The sequence below is a fragment of the Gobio gobio genome, assembly GCF_949357685.1.
Source record: "Gobio gobio genome assembly, chromosome: 4".
NCBI classification, from domain to species: domain Eukaryota; kingdom Metazoa; phylum Chordata; class Actinopteri; order Cypriniformes; family Gobionidae; genus Gobio; species Gobio gobio.
This window is the reverse complement of record NC_137100.1, coordinates 11,059,720-11,079,473: the sequence shown is the minus strand read 5'-3', so window position 1 is coordinate 11,079,473 and position 19,754 is coordinate 11,059,720. Positions and strand designations below refer to the sequence as shown.

The 19,754-nt window shown below is 38.0% G+C and overlaps 1 protein-coding gene across 3 annotated transcripts in view; it reads left to right on the top strand.

The window, feature by feature from the left end:
• The first annotated feature begins 8,651 nt into the window (after window positions 1-8,651).
• doc2b (double C2-like domains, beta) overlaps window positions 8,652-19,754 on the top strand; it is a 394,892-nt gene continuing 383,789 nt past the window's right edge. For 2 of the 3 annotated variants that reach the window (XM_079815985.1, XM_079815984.1), the window contains exons 1-4: window positions 8,663-8,705; window positions 13,220-13,310; window positions 13,493-13,636; window positions 16,025-16,154. In XM_079815985.1, coding sequence (XP_079672111.1) covers window positions 13,234-13,310; window positions 13,493-13,636; window positions 16,025-16,154 — 351 coding nt within the window. In that variant the 5' untranslated portion in view covers window positions 8,663-8,705; window positions 13,220-13,233. Of the gene's footprint in view, window positions 8,706-13,219; window positions 13,311-13,492; window positions 13,637-16,024; window positions 16,155-19,754 lie in introns of all 3 variants that reach the window. The other variant, XM_079815983.1, reaches the window with a different exon arrangement.

Here is a 19,754-nt window from a genome sequence, read left to right as displayed (position 1 = left end):
CATCAGAGCTGGATTCAAAAGCACAGAGCAACTAAAACACTACAATATCCAAAATCACTCCTTGAATATAGAGAACTGATTTATCAAATGTAGGACACTGTTATAACATTGATTATCATTCATTCTTATTTTAATATTGATTAAATATTTAATATTTAATATCATTCTTGAAGGATATGTGTCTGATGAAGAGACAAGTGATGTTTGGCTTGACCCTTGACCCTTCAATACAAAGTATCAGTGTTATAAATGTACATACATAAAAAAAAAATACAAAACACGTTTCAGGATTTATGATATTGATGACCATTAAAACACGTCGTCACAGTCTGTGAAAAGGGTCTATGTGGGAAAAGCTGCTGCACATTGGACTCTGAATGATATTTATTTAATATGTCAAATGTTTGTAAAGTCATTAAACCTACACCCATGAACATTTTATGCTTAAAGCTTTTCCTGATTGAATTATGTTTTTTTTTTTTTTTTTTTTTTCATTTTTAGCTGCTGCCACATTCTTTGTTTGCCTTTTGGATACCATGAAAATTAAACTTAATTAAAATAATTAAGAATTAAACTTGTGTATTGACCCGGAAGTATGCAAACATCTTTTTGTTGGGTGCTGTTGCCATGGTGAATCGTAATTTCGGAGCTCCATTGATCGTGGCTTTTCATAGTTGGAGTGCATGAGCTTAACTCAGAGTCAGTCTACTCAGAGTTGATTAAACTACCTCAATTCAGCTGTTCTGAAACCCAAAACTCAGAGTTTCCCATCTCAGAGTTCAGGTTTAAACTCAGAGTTGGTTGAACCTCCTTTCTGAAACAGGCCCCAGGTGTATGACAAGGCTGCATTACATTTACATTTATGCATTTGGCAGACGCTTTTATCCAAAGCGACTACATTGCATTCAATGTACACATTTCACATTTAGTCAATTCTTGCTTTCCCTGGGAATCGAACCCATGACCTTGCATTACTTCTTCAACACCGTTGTAGCGGAGCTCAGCCAATCACAGGGTTCTTGCAGGTTTCAGAAAGTCAAATTTAAGACCTTTTTAAGACATTTTAAGACCATAAAGATTGAAATTTAAGACCTATACGTCGAATTACCAAAATTATTTAAATCAAAGAAATAATTAAAAAAAGCAATGACATTAGTAACCCTCCACAGCCAACAACGTGCCAAATGCCCAAAACCTTAGGCCCAAAATGAAAATAGGCTAAAACAAACTCGCCCTCAAATAGAATAGATTACAAAACAGCATATTAATAGACTAATAGAGATTGAACAGGGGATGCTCTAGGGAGATAGGATAAACTAGGGATGCACGATTTGGGGAAGATATCTAATTGCGATTATTCTGGTTAAAATGCAATTTTTTTTTTAAAAGTGTAAAGTGTATGCATATAACATTTTATATATTAATGTTTATATATTAACGAGACTAATAATAATGATTATATTCAATAAATACAAATATTTAACAAAATTAGAAATATTACTATTACAATAATATTTTAATTATTAAAAAAATAAAAATAGAGTATTTAAGAATAAATATAACAATATAACAATAATACTAATAAAATAACATTTATATTTTTAAGAAAAATTTTTACAAAAAAAAACCTGCTGGGTTACCTGTTAATATGCAGACAGCCTATGACTAAAAATCATTAGAAAGGTCTAAAGATTTATTGTAAAAAAATAAAATAAAAAAATCAAGAAATTCTGTGCTTTTTATCTGTGATATAAATTTCTTAAAGTCTATGTATTTAATATGCAATATGAGCCTCTTATGCATCCACTGTGGGGGGAAAATTGTACATTAGAGAAAAACATATGGGTTGTCATATACATTTATTTAGAGAGAAGTATTATTTTTCATATTTGTTACCCAAACTTTCATTCATACTGGAAGCCAGAGGGCGCCCTCGAGCAGAAACTCCACATTTCCCTCAGAGAAGTAATCCTTAGCCCTAATGTGAAGCTAGCGATGTAGGATAAACTGAAGATAGAAACGCTTTGACTGATGAAACGAAGACGAACTCGACTGCATCAAGCTATGGTGTATTTGAGTTCTTCAAGCCTTCACTATTGTCATAATAATAAGGTATGCCGTGCGGATTGAGTGCAGACTTTATCACTGTTTAGAATAATATAAAACAATGCATGTCTGCCTCTTTCTGTCCAGAAAAATACAACGTTATTAAATGTAGACGTATTTTGCGGGCAGGTAATTGCACTTATCACGGGATTTGTAGTTTTATCACCGAGTACGTGTACCAACACCCCCAGAGAGAACTACTAGTTACAACACACCGAACGATAGAGCTCCGCTTTCGCCATTCGATTGAGAATGAGGAGATGTCGTCACGAGACAGCGCCCCGCCCCCTTCCGCCATTTTGGGGGTCTGCCCGCCAGGTAATGGATTCGGACAGAGACTGGAGAAGAGATATTCTGATGATTACTATGTACATAGTTTTCCAAACTCAACTGAACATGAAGTTTTAATCCACCCAAGCCGATCTGAGAAAGCAGTGGCTGGTAAACGTACGCCATTATTTCACCACAGGGTGTCAGACATGGTCTAGTGAGCGCGATGCTGAAGTGTGAGACACTTGATCAATACGAACCTTTATTTATTTGTATTAAACATGTTGATCTCTATTCTGTCATTTTTCATTGTCAGTCATTTTACTGTATGCTATAAACATGTTTATGCCCAAAACGCTTAATTAATATTCAAGGTAGGCCTAGTTCACTGTCATTTTCCTCTATGTGTGCATACTGTTTAAGATTAATTCAATCTTTAACATTGTTAACGTTACATCCATTTAAGGCACGTACCGAGCATTCATTCTACTTAAGAAGGCTGGAATAAAAGTACCAGCGCACACAAACGATCATTTAAATTTTTAGTCAAATTAATTTAAAAATATAAACTCAACAGGTATAAAATATGATCAGTAAGAGAAAAACACTGCTAATGATGACGAGCACTCGACTGCTGCAGGATAGTGGAGAGATATATTTATTATTCAGAATGCACAGGAAATATATTTATAGAAACATTTCAGTGCAAGGTTGTAAAGAGTTCGGTGTTCTGCCGTGGCAGCTCGTATGGGTCAACGTTTTTGATATCAGCTTCTCTAAATACCTCAGCTTGGCGCTGGTAGTAAGTTTCTCCCTGTAAGAGACCTCTTCTTCTCCATTTCTTCTAAGTTTTTTCGTAATTTCTCCGCTTAAACGCCGCGATGATAATTCCTCGAGCTGTCTTTCCTGCTCTGATCTCTGTATCGCTCTTACAATGTTACCACTGGCAACCGATAGCGTGGGATCCCAGAATGGTGTAGGGCTCAGACTCCGCCCACGACCGTGACGTATCTCCTCATTCTCAATACTTTTTTGCTACAGTGTAACGTTAATAACTTTCTGCAGCCAGCATTTCTGGAAATGAACGAGGATAACACTTTTTTTAAGACCTAACTAAATTAAATTTAAGACCTCGGGTGAAAATCTGGCCGTTTTTAAGACGTTTTAAGGCCTTAAATTAAAAAAAATTAATTTTAGACATTTTAAGACTTTTTAAGACCCCGCGGGAACCCTGCATGGACCAGGGTTTGTTTGTGACCCTGTTTTGTTTTCAGACAGTTTAATATAACTTTCCAAAAAATCCAGTGCAAACGTTACAGGCACTCATCAACGGCAGCTGTCACACAAGCCTACTAGGCAACAAGAACAATCCTTTGTAGGCTAGACTGTACCATTTACACCAGACTGTGTGACCTTTCGAAGGATGCAGTCTCTGAATTGGGACACACCTATAGATATTCATACATGCATCTAACTACGTTTGAAGAGTTCACAGATTGGCTTTTTTCAATATGGCAGACGTCTTACTTAAAGAGGACCTTTTAAACAGACTATTGAACCTTGCAACAACCAATATATTTACAGTTACTTTTATATATTAAAATGTATGTGTTTAAAATGTACAATACTGTATAGTTTATATTATATTTAACATATCCAGAAATGTATTCACTCACACTCAATAGTTTTAACAAATATATCAGAACAGTGGTCCTACCTCAGAAGAAGCACACTGTCACTTTTCATCTGTGTTGTTTAAAGAGAATGCAGTTGAACTCCCACACAAACTGGCTACAGGCAGAAAAATACACCTGTCAGTACATCTTTTTTTTTGAATACCTCAGGGATACCTAATTGTATTGGTGGCCCAAGTGTGTTTTTCCTCCTACTGTGTGTCTGTGCTTTCCCCCCCCACAAGCTCCTGTTGCTAAGATACCCAGGAGAGACACTGACCTCTTGGCAGGTAGCAATTCACAGATGCCCAGGGGTTCCAGTGTTTCTGTTTAATTCTTTCTCTAGGATTGTTTGTGACTTAGAAAGTTAATTTAAATTCATGCTTTAAAATTCTTAAGTATTTGTATATTGTTACTGTGTCACAGACATGTTCTATATCGGGCGGCACCTGGCGTTTACCTGGTGTATTTCGTTTCCCGTTATACCACGAAGGAGAAAAATTACAATAAACGCACTTTGACTTTTGAGGTTGACTTTAATGCTTTTAATGACCTTCAATCTGCTAAAAGATTTTTGAGTAATATTAACATATCTGGCGCTCTGATAAATAAAAAGCCAACAGTTCACCCACCGTACTTCCTCTTTCTTTCTCCTTGGAAACTCGCACGCGCCGCGTATATGTGCGCGCGTTCGCCCGGGAGGGAGCACGTGGTCTGGTCAGTTCTCCAGCATCTGCTGTGGTAGAAAGGTGTGACCTCAGATTTTCCTCACACTCATACTCTTTTTTTTTTCTTTTTTTTTTACAGAGTAGGAGATAAACTGTACTGCGTGGCTCTCGTCCACAGTGGCCGACAAACCTCTTGGCAAACACCTCTTCACACTATTATCCATGGGATTATTGTGTTCTCTGTGACACCTGCAGCCTTTTTAGGTTCGTACAACTTTGGACCCTGCCAATGGGGGTTTGTGTCTGACAGCTGAACAGCATTTGTGAAGAACATAAGTAACTTCTACCTGCAAGTAACGCCTCAAAGGTAAGGTTTGTTGTGTTGTGCACTTGTTGTGTTTAGACCATCTGTTTGGTACCCTTTATGTTTTTTGGTTGGGAATAAAACAGTTGTTTTTTTAACAAAATCAATATGACATTGTGAAATTCATGGTTTTCCATATATTTTAAAGAAGATGTTCAGGATTACATTAGATAACACGACATTAAACCACGTGAGACCAAACAAATGATGCTAGAAATTTTCTCTAAACTTCACTTTCTTTTCTGAGAGAAACCATCCGTTTCTAACCATCTGCTCTCAAGGTGATTTTAGTCTATTTTGGTAACTTAGTCATTTCACGTTCACACAGATAGTTCACCGCAATAACTGCGATGGTCACTAGAAAGTTGTGCTCGTTTTTATTTTTTATTTATCTGGCAGTGACATTCATACATTTACTAGAGTGGCTGAGTGTGCAAATAGACAATTTTATTAGCTTAATTTTATTGACCTAGTAAAACCAAAGTTATAGAGTTCATCTGAGAGACAGGTATTTTTATGTGATCTTTACACACTGCAGAGGCAGCACAGAAGCGTGTCATTTAGGTGTCTTTACACAGACTGTTTAATGCTGCTCAGAGGTGGCATAAATGCATTTACAAACAAATTTTAACTGCATGTTGTTATTAGAGCGGTGGTCATAATTTAGTCTGGCTTTTATGCTTTATTGTGTATTTCTTTACACAGAATTTTGAGCAGGCCCAGAGCAGCCTTAAAGGGATAGTTCACCCTAAATTGAAAATTCTGTCATTAATTACTCGCCCTCATGTCGTTCCTTACCCGTAAGACTTTAGTTCATCTTCAGAACACAAATTAGGATATTTTTGATGAAATCAGAGAGCTTTCTGGCCCCTTCAATTTATTGACCAGAAAGGTAGGCAAGACATTGTTCAAATAGTCCATGTGACTACAGTGGTTCAACCTTAATTTTATGAAGCGTTGAGAATACTTTTTGTGCAAAATAACGACTTTATTCAACAATTTCTTCTCGTCTGTGCCAGTCTACACTGTGGACATAGTAAATACAGTGCAGTGCTTTCACGTCAGAACGCAGGCTTACCATTGACAGATGCTGTTCACGTGAGCAACATGACGCATGCGCAGGAGCTAGCCAATGGTGAGCCGCCATTCTGCTGGAGAACTCGGAAGCGCTGCACTTTATCAATAGCGTAAGTTGACAGGCACAGATGAGAAGAAATCGTTGAATAAAGTCATTATTTGGGGTTTTTTTGCACACAAAAAGTATTCTCGTCACTTTATAAAATTTAAGGTTGAACCACTGGAGTCACATGGACTATTTGAACGATACATACTACCGGCACATCCGGGAATTCTGTCAATTTCGTCACAGCCCCTTTTTAGGGGAAAATAAACTAGACTTCCCATAGACTTCAATACAAAATAGTGGCACAAAACAACGTCCGTACACAGCCGGCAGGCGTGAATAACTTAAGAAAGATTAAAAAGCGATTAAACTAAGATTAAACATGTCAAGTAATTATATGTCCAGCCTGCCTGCCAAGAGCGTGAAAGATAAATCCACAAACTTAATTTGGTCAATTTAAAAACGTCCCTTCATTCTCCTGGTGTCAAATTGGTGTAACAAGTGAATGATTTACTTTGTTTTTGAAAGTAAACATCTTTAAATGTATATATTATGTCTTTAGAGTACTGAGAGCACTTTTCTGTCCAGCCATACTGACTTAGCTTTCGATAGCATCATCCGTAATTTCATGATTCAAAAACAAAGTAAAATCATTCACTGGCTTAGCTGGTGACTCGATGAGGAGTAAATGTCCGGGTAAGACACCTCTGGCCACTGGGTGGGGTTGTTACACCAATTTGACGCTGGGAGAATGAAGGGACATGTTTTTAAATTGACCAAATTAAGTTTGTGGATGTATCTTTCATGCTCTTGGCAGGCAGGCTGGACATATAATTACTTGACATGTTTAATCTTAGTGATTTCTTAAGTTATTCACACCTGCCGGCTATGATTTATTCATGAAATAGAGTGGCCTTCGTTAAATAGTCTTCATTAACCACTGAGACAAAAGCACACACAAGATGTAAATTGTAAATGTAAATTAATAGCCTGAATTTGTAAAAATATGTAAAATAAAAATAATATATTATATTATATGTGCTGGTGTGTGCGCGAAAGTCGTTAGTTTATTGTTTGATGACGACAACTGTAATCTGACAGTAAAAATATGGGAAATAAACAAACATGAACAAATAAATATTACTGATCAATACCGATAAATAAAAATGTGTTTGTTTGTCTTTGTTTATGCTGTTCCATCTTCAGATCTCTCTGTCGTGATCTGATCTGCTCTCTCAGCAAAAAATATAAAGACTGGGATATAAACCATAGCCTAGTCTATATTTCGTTTTGCCAGCACTTTTTATTCAGATATCATTTCATTTCTGTTCTAGTTGTTCCTGTCCTAAACGTGAAAAAATAAATGTAAAATAAACATGTTCCTTATTATGTTCAATTGCCTGCGCTGGCGTGTGCGGCTGTGCACGAAAGTCGAGCGGGAGCCGTTTAAAGCGGTTTACTGCTGAACCGCGGAATTTCTTGCTTTTCAACCACGGTAAGAAAAAATCCATACCGTCCCAGCCCTAATACCAGTTATCTAAAAATACTTTCTGAATGTTTATTGTAATGAAATCCTACTGATATGTCACTTGCATAATAATTTGGAACACAGTGTATATAGTAGGGAGGTATGCGATATCGGATGCAGCCAAAGTCTGCCTTTTATACGTCTTTACTCAGAATTTTGAGTAGGCCTTAACTCGGCTCTGTAGTTAGGCCCTGTCCCAAATAGCACCCTAAACCCCTGCGGTCTTCCTACGAGTCCGCACTTTCATGACGTAACGCCGCTTTGACTGTCGGGAAGAAGTCTGCTGCAGAGTTCACATCAGTGCGTGCCCGGCAAAAGTGCACATTGAGGGCGCACAGACCGCAAAGGGGGGCGCTCGCGAGCACCCCTCTGAGATCTAAAATGACAAATGGGACACCCTACGGTCTCGTGGACTTAACGGACATACGCACGCGGCAGCCATTGTAAGTCCACAAGACAGAAAGGGCATATGAAGTGTGCCATTTGGGATCGGGCCTTACTACTTTACTTTTCGTAAAGATTGTAAATGTTGATCTACCATGTGGCCTAATTGCATGATCACCACTGACAAGTTTTATAATGTAGTCGTCCTTTAATATGCTATTCTAAATGATTGAATGCTGCAGCAGACCAAGCGAATGAGATTACTGTGATTTATATTGACTGATTTTAAAGGCCAGGTCAATAGTAAAGCCTTTAGCCTCTAGCACCTTGGTGGCCTGTCTCCGTTTGGCTTTATCACTGTCACTCTTTTGTTTCTTTATTCAATCACTGTAATCAGTGGAGGAGCAGGATGTTTTGGATGAAATGTGCTTGGGTCATGTGACTTGATCCATTGTAGAGAGGCAGCGAACCTGATCTGAGATCGGTGTAATCAGTAGTTTCCTCCTCTGCTGCCTTGTTTCCTCTACTCCCACTTTCTTATGCTGAGACACGGCCCGCAGTAACGCCACTTTGTCTGTCCTCTTGTAAGGTAAACACTCTTTCTTGGCTGTCTGTTCCTGTTTTCTATCAGCATTTGAGTGGATTGGACTTGAATTGATGCCTGAATGTTGACGTCTTAAAAAAGACGCCTTGTCCGGAGTCAGAGACCTGTAGTTAATGTAATAGTTTGAGGTGTATGTTTATTTTTCTTTGATATCCTACTGGATATCAGTCTGCGATTTCTACTACGTGTTACTCGAGGTTTGTAATAAGAAAAGGGAATGTTTGATATCTGTACTCTTCAAGGAAATACCAGGGTTTGCAGCTATCAAGTTTTCTTTTTCTGGAATTACAGGTGTTGGTTTGAGAGGAAACGCTAGACTGTGAGGTGTGCTAGTGAAACAAAGTAGTTTGTTGGAGCTGTTGTCATCTGTGCCTGAGGCCTGTGCAGCAGAGCCAAATAAAGTGCCGTTCTCCTCCTCGTGGAAAAGTAAACAGACCTGCCCTGGTTAACCATAAAGTGTAGATTGTATCTGTGTGTGTTAGAGAGAGGGAATAAGAGGGAATTCGTTTTTTTAGCAGATTCTTTAACTTATTTCACGAGTTCACAAAGAATCAGATAGTAAATAGTATGTGTAATAGTATGAGTATTTGGCGTGCTGTCCGAGGAGAGGGCTAATGCCTGGCTCACACTACAGGAGTTTTAAAATCCTAACCGATTTTGAAATCTGGTTGCAGCACACACTTAAGGAGAATCTTTGCAGATTTTCTTCCCTCAAATCTTAAAACATGCTCACACTACAATATTTGAAAATAGTGGCGCATCACACACTACAAGATATTCTTAAGATTATCTTGCCAGATTTAGCACCTCACGTGACGCAATCTCACGGGGAAGCGCATGTAAACAAAATGGATAGTGTGTCGCGGCAACTTGCTGTATTAATACTTATTCTTTGTAGCAATAAAAACAAAAGAAAATAAATATAAGCGTTAGCTAGGTGTAGCACAGCAATGTACATAGTTAGAAGATTACATCATTTATATTTTTGTGGTATTTAAATATTGCAATTATTTCAAAACAAATTATAATTTAAACTCACAGCATGTCTATTTGCTATTATTAAAATAAAGACAGTATTCATGATCACATTTCAGTTCTTTATTCAATTATTTTCAACATACAAAAGTATTAAACTGCCAACTCAACATTTTAAAATATTCATTCATTCATAAAACTTTCAAAAGCTTTCACTTTGAACTACACATCTCTTACAGTAACCTCAAATGCCATAGTCATACATTTCAGGTGTTAAAGGGATAGTTCACCCAAAAATGAATATTTTGTCATAAACAGGTTTGGAACAACATGAGGGTGAGTAAGTAATGACAGAATATTCATTTTTTGGGTGAACTATCCCTTTAATGAAGTTTTGTGCATGTGTGATGAACTTTGTGTATATCGTACTGCATATTTTATCTGCAACTATTCATCCAAATCTTCTAACAACCTGAAATAGTTTTGAGGCTCTGCAGGACCCTGAGGAGGCAGGAGCTTATGAGTGAGCCCTTTCTCCCCACTCCCACTTGGTTTAGGTTTGAGAAGCTTGGTGTATTGTGTCCGTAATGTTGTTGCTCGTTTTCACCTCCTCCACTGAAAATATACACTGACACTGACACACTGTGTTTCCTCTCTAAATTCAACTGAATTAATATAATAAAATATTAGTAATATTATTCAAACAAACTGTGCAATTCATCTTTTGTTAGACCTGAATGTAGCAGATGATAATTGACCTAGATCTAATGTTTACATTTGCTAGCTAGTGCGCTAGCAACTTTTTATACTCACCCGGTAACGTACGTTCAAATCTGAAGCGATCTCTCCCCAGCTCTTCTCTTTGTCGCTCCGGTTGTGGTATTCTTTTGAGGAGACATTAAATAGACACTCATACTGTTGCCACATCTCCACCATCCGTTCTTCCATCTCCGTTGTCCACCGGACCCGTACAGCTGCTTTCGCGGTTGACATTTTCAAAACTTCCTTCAAACCTTCCGTCACTCCCGTCTCCTTGTAGACCTGTCTCTCATTGGCTATTGTGGAAGTACTGACGTAATCATAGTTTTACGCCCGATTTATAATCCTAGATATCAAACATGTTTGATATTATCGGGGCGGCCCCGATGTGTCTGCGAGCAGATCGGGAGGTGCAAGATTCGATCTGTGAACGCCTCATATTACCAGATAATCTGCGCCGAACATCGGAACCGATCGAGGTCCTCGACAAGATTTTTCTCAGATTCTCGGGAGGGGGTAAATCGGGCATAAATCGGCCTAAAACTCCTGTAGTGTGAGCCAGGCATAAGAGCTCGGTATTTGGCCCGAACCCAGAGGACTCCCCCCCCCGTATCTCTGGTTAGGAAAGTAACCAGGTGAGTGTAAGGAAGACGGGGTGGTGGAGGGATGCTGAAAAACTGTCAATGAACATTGAGTTGACTGGGTATTTTTATAGTCCTTCACTTCACTGATTGGGTAGACATGTTGATCGCTGATTGCTGACAGCTGGTTAGAATGACATGATGATGATGATTGGCTAGATCGTTTGAACTTGTTCCTCCCGGACTTTAAAGGTGAACTATGTAGGATTTTTGCAGTAAAACATCCAGAAATCACTAGGCCAGTGTTATATATTTTTTTCAGTTGAGTACTTATAATATCCCAAATGTTTTCAACTATTTGTAAATCGTGAGAAAATTGCTATTTTAACCAAGGAGCCGGGACGTGTGAGCTATGCGTGTGAGGGAGTCGCCTGTCGATTGCGTCATATCTGCGTCACCCTCCGTCTCCGGTTTTATTCAGTGAAACACTTTACTCTCACTGCATTGTGAACAAGTGTCATAGCAGCCGCCGAGCGAACGTCATAACTTCCTTTTCAACACACTCAGATATATCTAATACGATAAACAGAGCTGCGTTACCTCACACTCAGCACTGGAGAAGAGGAAGTGCCGCCGGCAACCGTGTCATAATAAAAGTCCCGCCGGCGACTATGCCATAATAACAGTCCCGCTCTTCAATCGCTCCTGCGGCCTTGCTCAGCTCCACAACACTCGGTCCTGCTCTGCTTCAGACTACAGTAATGTTAATAATCGCATCCATGAACATGATTTCTGCCCGAGTCCTATCCTGACTGTTTCCCACCGGCTGTGAGGTGAAGACCACATGTCCCGAGATTCTGCGCTCAAACGTGGCGTCATCAAACTACGCCTTTGTTTTGAACAGGCGACCTCTAGTGGACGAAAAAGTTACATAGTGTAGCTTTAATAAAACATCATATGTATGCATAATACATTACATTGGTGGTGATGCAGAAAGTTTATGAATGTATTGTCAACAGTAAATTATGTACCCATCATTTGTCTGTAATTTAAGGCCTCTTAATAATAATAACAATAATAATAATAATAGTAATAATTACAATACAATTTTTGTATCAATTTATAAATCGTTTAAATGTATAATTTATATCAAGTAATGTAATATTTTTACAAATACAAATGTCAAAGTAATGTTTTATGAATGTTTATTGTTATGTATTAATGCATATCAATTTATACATTTAAATCTATTGTTTATATAAAGTAATGCAATGATATTCTTACAAATACAAATGTCAAGGTAATTTATGAATGTTTATATTATTGTTTATTATTATTGTCGTTATCTATAAAAAAATACTTTTGAATTTGTAAGAATATTATGTAATTTATAAAAATTATACTTTTTTATTTTCGTATTTATTAATTCAGTAATGTCATCTTGTCTACATGTTTCAGCAGGAAAGTGCTTCTTATCCTATAAAAATAGTGAGGTTTATCCCAAATATATATTTATTTTTTTATTTCTTAATTTACACATTAGTATAATAATATTAATAAAATGAATTCTTATTATAAAATTTACATTTATATAGATATATGTGTATGTGTTTCCCAGAATATATTTAATTTCAGTAATATTTTTAAACAAAGTAAATGTGGCTTTGTGTTTCTATAGTATTTATTTTTTTTTTTTTTTACTTTTTGCTTTGTTTTTTTGTTGTTGGATTGTTTCTGTTGTACAACCGCTCATTTAACTTCCATGTAATTCATCAATTATTAAGTGTGTACTGTACACATACAGCACATACTGTATGTACAGAAAGTGCACTTATTTTCTTGATTAAATGTTATGTAAATAATTTTTATGCGACAGACAGCACAATATGTCTTCGTGTTTGGGCTCTGAAACTGTCATTTGGCAGGTGTTGTGGGACGAATAATCCAATAATTGAGCCGCGTCCTTCCACTTCTACATAATTGGATGTAAGCTCTATCACAACAAACAGACAACACCTGTCAAATCTAATGAACGGCTGTGACGGTGAAGGTGAATGCTATTTCATTCACCTATATATATCTTGACAATTACATTCTCAAACCTATTACTCCTGCCGTTTCATACTTTACATCAAATACCTGATTATTTTATGATTTTTGACTTTTCATTCTGTTCTGTTACAGCTCAACAGTGAAACATGACAGACACAATGTTTGGCAGTGAGAATGAGCAGTGGGTCTGTCCCAATGACAGACAACTAGCGCTTAGGGCAAAGTAAGGGGTTTGTTTTGTTTTTATTCTGTTGTGCAAATTGCATTTCAGCATGTCATTTGACAAATCACCCAATGTAATGTGTTGAAATAGACAAGTCTTTTCAATGTGCCATATTTGCATTTATTAAAACCATTAATTTCTCTCTGTGTTTTTTCTCATGTTTGTGACTGGATTCCACCCAGGTTACATACAGGTTGGTCCATCCACACATTTCAGTCAGAGAGACAGAGGAAAGCTCAGGCAATCGAGAAAACCGAGCTGGATCTCATCATGAGTGTCATCCACCGCGCTGAGCAGCTCGAGCTCATTGAGCAACACCGGATTGGGTAAGACTTTATCCTTCTGCATCACATTTGTGCTGCTTCATGCCTTATTCTGCCTTGTCACACGTCTGGCTTTTTCTACCTCCATGGAGCTGTGCGCATTTTACTTTCATAGTTAATAGTTAGTTAAAGGCACAATATGTAAGCTTTTTAGATTAAAATATCCAAAAACCACTAAAACAATGTGATTATATATTTTTTGACTTGTGTACTTACCTTATCCCAAATGTTTCCAACAATATTTAAATGCAGAGAAATCAGCTATTTTTACCAGTGTAATTGCGTCGCCTGTCAATGACATCATATCCACACTGGTTTCCGTTGTTGTATAGCTCAACGCGGTTAGTCTTCTTGTTTGAATCTCTCATTTTCGTGATGTACTGCGAGTAACGTTTCTACCACACCTCAGAGATAACACTATTGTCAAATGGCTAATGCCGAGTTCACACTGCCCGATTTTTGCGGAATCGTGAAAAATGCCTGAAATCATAGGCAAATCGATGCTTGTGCATGTGAGTGACAGTCACACAGTGTGAATTATCAACGATGCGAGACACCCGTGAGATATTTGGCATGCTAAATATCTGGGCCTGTCGGCGATTCAAACTCCTGCTGTGTGAAAAGAGTTCTGAAAGAAAATGACATCAGCAATGACCTACAGCCAATGAGAGAACAAGATTGTCACAATTCCCAAGTGTGAGTGCCCGTTATCACCACCAGAGGGCACTCAACCCTGGACTGTCACTCCATCACAAACTACATTTCCCATAACTCACTGCTCCTCATCATCCTTGATTACATGCACCCGTGTCTCATTACCCTGTTTACCTCACCCTATATAAACCTGGTTATCTCAATCATTCTTTGCGAAGTCTTGTCTAGTGTAACACTGCAATTCTGAGCGTTCTTCCCGGTTTCATGTCTTTTGGTCTTGGATTACTCGCCTGTTCCGTGGATTACCCTTTTGCCTGTCTCTCCTGCCTTGTTTGCGGGTTTGGACTGCTTGCCTGTGTATGACCTGTTGCCTGTTTTTGACCTTGATTGTGGATTACCCTTTCATTAAAGCTGCATTTGGATCCTAAACCTTCTGCCTCAGAGCAGTTGCGTTACAAAGATACAGGACAGTGGGAGGTTTAGGGAGGAGTTATAGATCACAATATCAGTATTTTAATAGATGTATTTACAATTATATTAAACCGAAACAAAGCACAAACTTTTGCTTGACCAGCCGCAACAGCAGCACATTGCACAATTATTGATTTACTTCAAAATAAATTCTGCTCTTTGCAGCACACAATCCTTGCTCCCTGTGTCTCCCCTACCATTTTCTCCACCATAATCTTTTTTCTTTTTCAATGAAAATCAGCGCACAGACAATTTGGATCGTAAACTTTCTGCAGTTTATCATTTTTTAATAACAATTCCATTCTCGCGCGAGAACTCCAGTCTGACGCACGTGTGATCTCGCGTTGTTTACTTGTCACATCTCACGTGTGTTTGGTTGTGAAACGTAGTTTGCGCTCTGGAGAGAGTTTTCTGTGATTCTTCCTCTTGTGTTCTTAATCTTAAAATTATTACAGGCCCTGAAGGCCAAACAAATGTGATTTGACTCTGGGATGAAAATAACAGCGTCTCGACAACATGGCGACAAACAAACTCTACGAACGCAACCAAACCTCTTCTCCACGTGGGAGAGCAACAAGACCACGCCCCCTTTTTTGCATATTCTTGTGGGCGGAGGTTAGTCAACAAACTGTTCTACTGATGTCATTAGAGCAGGATGTGCAGGGATGTAGTCCAAACTGCCGTTCGCTGTAGGCTTTGAAAGGGAACTTCTGTTAAATAAAATATCTCGCTTGGCATTGAACTTTGAGCTTTATAACTTTACAGGTATTATTTATGCTCTAACAGCAACATTACACACTAACTAAAGTTTGAAAAATGGGATCACGAAGAACAGGACCTTTAATATATTAGCTCATTCATGAACATGAGTCCCGTTGGTTTGCTTTCCATCGACTGTGGAGGTGAATACGACAACTCCCATGATTTCGCTACGCCTATTGTTATTGTTTCGTAACGGCGACCTCTAGTGGTGAAACTTGCATACTTTAATGGTGAAATTGGACCCTAATCTAAAGTGTGACCTTTTGTGGAAACCATTATACTTTGTTTTAGTTTTTTTTGTTTGTTTTTAAGGGAAAATAAGTTAATTTATTCATTTTAAAAACAACATTCAGCATTGGGGTCTCTGGGAGCCCAACTAATTGGGATATCAGTCTTAAAAGACCATAAGGTTTCACAGTGACATTAGGCGTACGTCTTATGTTGATATGTAAAGATATACCAGTTATGTCCTTTTAAATAAAGATGCGTGTGTGTGTGTTTCAGGCGTCTAGTGGAGCGTCTGGAGAACATGAGGAGGTCTGCGGTGGGAAATGGCCTTTCACAGTGTCTGCTGTGTGGAGAGGTGTTTGGTCTGCTGGGCTCTCCGTCCGTCCTCTGTTTGGACTGCTGCATGGTACAAACTGATCTAAATATTCTAAACATGATGTTCTCTACCCTTCGCACTCACACTCACTGCTTAGTCATTTCCATGCTGTATCTTTGGGCCCATGCAGTAATTCTGAGACACCACATAGTGTCAGCAGAGAGCTGTATATTCAAGGAGGGTCTGAAAGTAATCTATGCATACAGGAAATTTGCATTCTGTTCACAGTACATGTATGTATGGCGACATGAGGGAAGATGCCCCCCTTAAGAACAATGTGGATTTACTTTCAAACTCTTAACATATTTAGATATAAGTTTAGCATGTGCAGGATGATGATGCATCAGCCAATGGGGTGTTATAGGAAATAAAAGGTGTCATTAATATAAAATACTAAATCAACTATTCTATTTAAATTTTTATTTTGACCATTTAGTTGAATAATTTAATAACCGATGAAAGACAAAGCAAAATCCCAGTAAAAGATATTCATCTGAAAGGAAAAATTATTCTACAACTTGTATGAATATGTACACATTTAATTGCCCACATTTTAAAGTAATTTAGTCATTTTTAATTTTGAAGATGTGTCATAATAGAAACACTGTGAAATCAAATTGAATGTTTTCACTCAATTAACCCGTAGGTTAATGAAATTGAAGATGTCTGAAATGTACATCTAATTCGTGTAAATATTAAATAACCCCAATAATTACAATAATTATAAAATAAAAACGCAGTATCACTAGCAACGACATGCCACATATAGATTTTATTTTATTACTTCAAAATAAAAACTACAACTTTTACTCCACAAATCCCTCATTAACAAATAGACACAAAAAACTTTGATATTCAACATAATACAATTTCATAGATCACTATTTTTCAGGGACACAAAATTAGATCAGTTAACCTCAAACTGTTTTGGCAGACTACATCTCACAAATGTTGATATTCAGATGAAATGACAAAATTAAAAACAGTATAGACATTCATCAAAAGTGCTGAGATGAGATTTTGTGCAATCTATGGTCAGGAGAAAATCTATGGTCATCTCAAACCTCTGTTACCCTACTATATATACTGCAGGAAAAAAGTTGTTCGGAACCCTCAAGAGAATGCGTCATGTGGGTTTTAAGTATCGTGGTTTTGGATTTCTTATTGGATTGGATTAAAGTCATAATATGGTTAGGGCAGACCAGGGTAGGATGAGCCACATTATTTTTTTATTTTGATTAGTCAAATAGGTTTATCTGTACAATATTTCTACTTGAAACTTACTTATTCTTTTTAAATGCAACATACCTTAAAGGTCCTGTTCTTCGTGATCCCATTTTTCAAACTTTAGTTAGTGTGTAATGTTGCTGTTAGAGCATAAATAATACCTGTAAAATTATAAAGCTCAAAGTTCAATGCCAAGCGAGATATTTTATTTGACAGAAGTTCCCTTTCAAAGCCTACAGCGAACGGCCGGTTTGGACTACATCCATGTACATCCTGCTTTAATTACGTCAGTAGAGCAGTTTGTCGACTAACCTCCGCCCACAAGAATACGCGAAAAAGGGGGCGTGGTCTTGTTGCTCCCTCGTGGAGAAGAGGAAGTGTTGCGTTCGGTTCGGTTCGGTTGCGTTTGTCGCCATGTCGTCCAGACGCTGTTATTTTCATCCCGGAGTCAAATCACCTTTGTTTGGCCTTCAGGGGCTGTAGTTTGAGCGCGTTCATCTCCCCGTTATGGTGAGAGGCGTGACCTTTCCGGGTAACGTGTGCTAAGCTGCTGTCGAATCACAACACGGGAACTGCTGGCACAATCAGAACTCGTTACGTATTTCTGAAGGAGGGACTTCATAGAACGAGGAAATTCTCAGGCCGTTTTGAGGACAGTGAAAACAGCGGTACACAGATAAGTAAATTGTGTGAAAAATACTGTTTTTTTACACATGAAACATGAACACGTTATATTGCACACTGTAAACACAATCAAAGCTTAAAAAAAAACACGAAAAACGGGACCTTTAAGATTTCTGTACCTCTGTAGAACTTCATCAGTTTAGAACTTGTAAAAAAGTACATCATAACCAACTGAAAAACTGATTCATACACTACATTCATACTACATTCTTTGTCTAAGCTCACACATACAGTCTGGCTCATCTTACCCCACTTTTTGGAGGAGAAGATGCTTCACACAACATAAGGCTAATGTTAGGATTTTCTGTTTAGTTGTCAAATCATAGCTTATGAGAACACCAGATAAACTTTAATGTGTCTGTTAAAAGTTTAAAAAGTTTAATCAAATCCTTTGGACATGAATTTATCTCATTTGGAAAAGGATTGATAATATTTTTTATACATTTCTAACCATTCCTTCAAATACAGACTACAACCACCATAAGTAATGTTAACCACAGACCTTATTTTATCCACACACACAAAAAAAAACATTCCAGAAGGAACCCCAGCCTCTTGCAGGTTGGTTTACAAATGGATGACATGATTGAGCATACTATCATACTACTTACAATACAGCTGTACTTAAACGAAAATAATATTTCTTAATATAGTATTCTATTGTAAACGCATCGATTTAAAGTTGACATGCTCCCCAGTCTTACCACAAGGGGGCAGTGTTTAACTGAAACTGGTGTACTGTCGCTACACATTTTGGCATCAGACAGATACTTTCCACTGAACTTTGGGATTACAGTTTGTAGTTTACTTCGAGACAGACACACACTGTGACTTGACACAGGACTAAGGAGTGCTAAAGACTGAATGAGGTCCTTAACAGCAGGTCTGTGCCAGTGAGGACAGGGCATCTGTTACAGGGAGCCTGAGCTCACATCACTCCTGCTCTCACATGACCTGTGATCATTCTCAACAGCTGCTGTTTCTAGACCTCACTGGAATCACAATGGCTTTTCAACATGCAGTGGAAATTAATGAATTGATCATTATTGTTATTAGATTGTATAATGCCTCTGTGTTCAGTCATATTACAATCTGTGTAAATGGCTGTGTTGATCACCATACCATATTGATCTGGGTTATTCCTGAAATGAGCTTTTAGCATGTTGCTCTTCTGGTTTGGATGGTTGCTAGGCTGATTAGCTGCAGTTTTGTCATCCGCCAGGTGAAAATCATAACTTTTTTTTCTTTAAAAAGTATCATTCCACTAAAGGCCGCTACATACTCCGCAAGAACAGAGAAAAAAGTTCTCGCTCCCAGGGCTGCCCTGGTTTGGGAGTTCTCGCAGCTCGTTCTCGACACATCGTCTGAGCAGAACTTTTTTTCTTGTGGGTGTCCGAGAACTATTGTGTGATTGGTCAGAATTTTAAAGTGAGCGGGGTTAATGCGGAGAAACGGAGATGTTCGGCACCTGCTTTTCTCGTGAAGAATGGAATGTCCTGACCAGAACAAACTTTGTTCTTGTTCTTGCCACCTCAAAAACAAACAAATTTCTTTGTTCTTGCAAAGAATGTTCCAAGCTTAAGAGTTGCTGCTGCATGTTTTGAAGTATCATTCATCTCTGAAGCACAAATCATTGAGTTGCATGCTGAAATATAATACTTGGTGTGAGAAACAAACCATGAGTATGACTCAAGATGCACCATATATCAGTACCACATG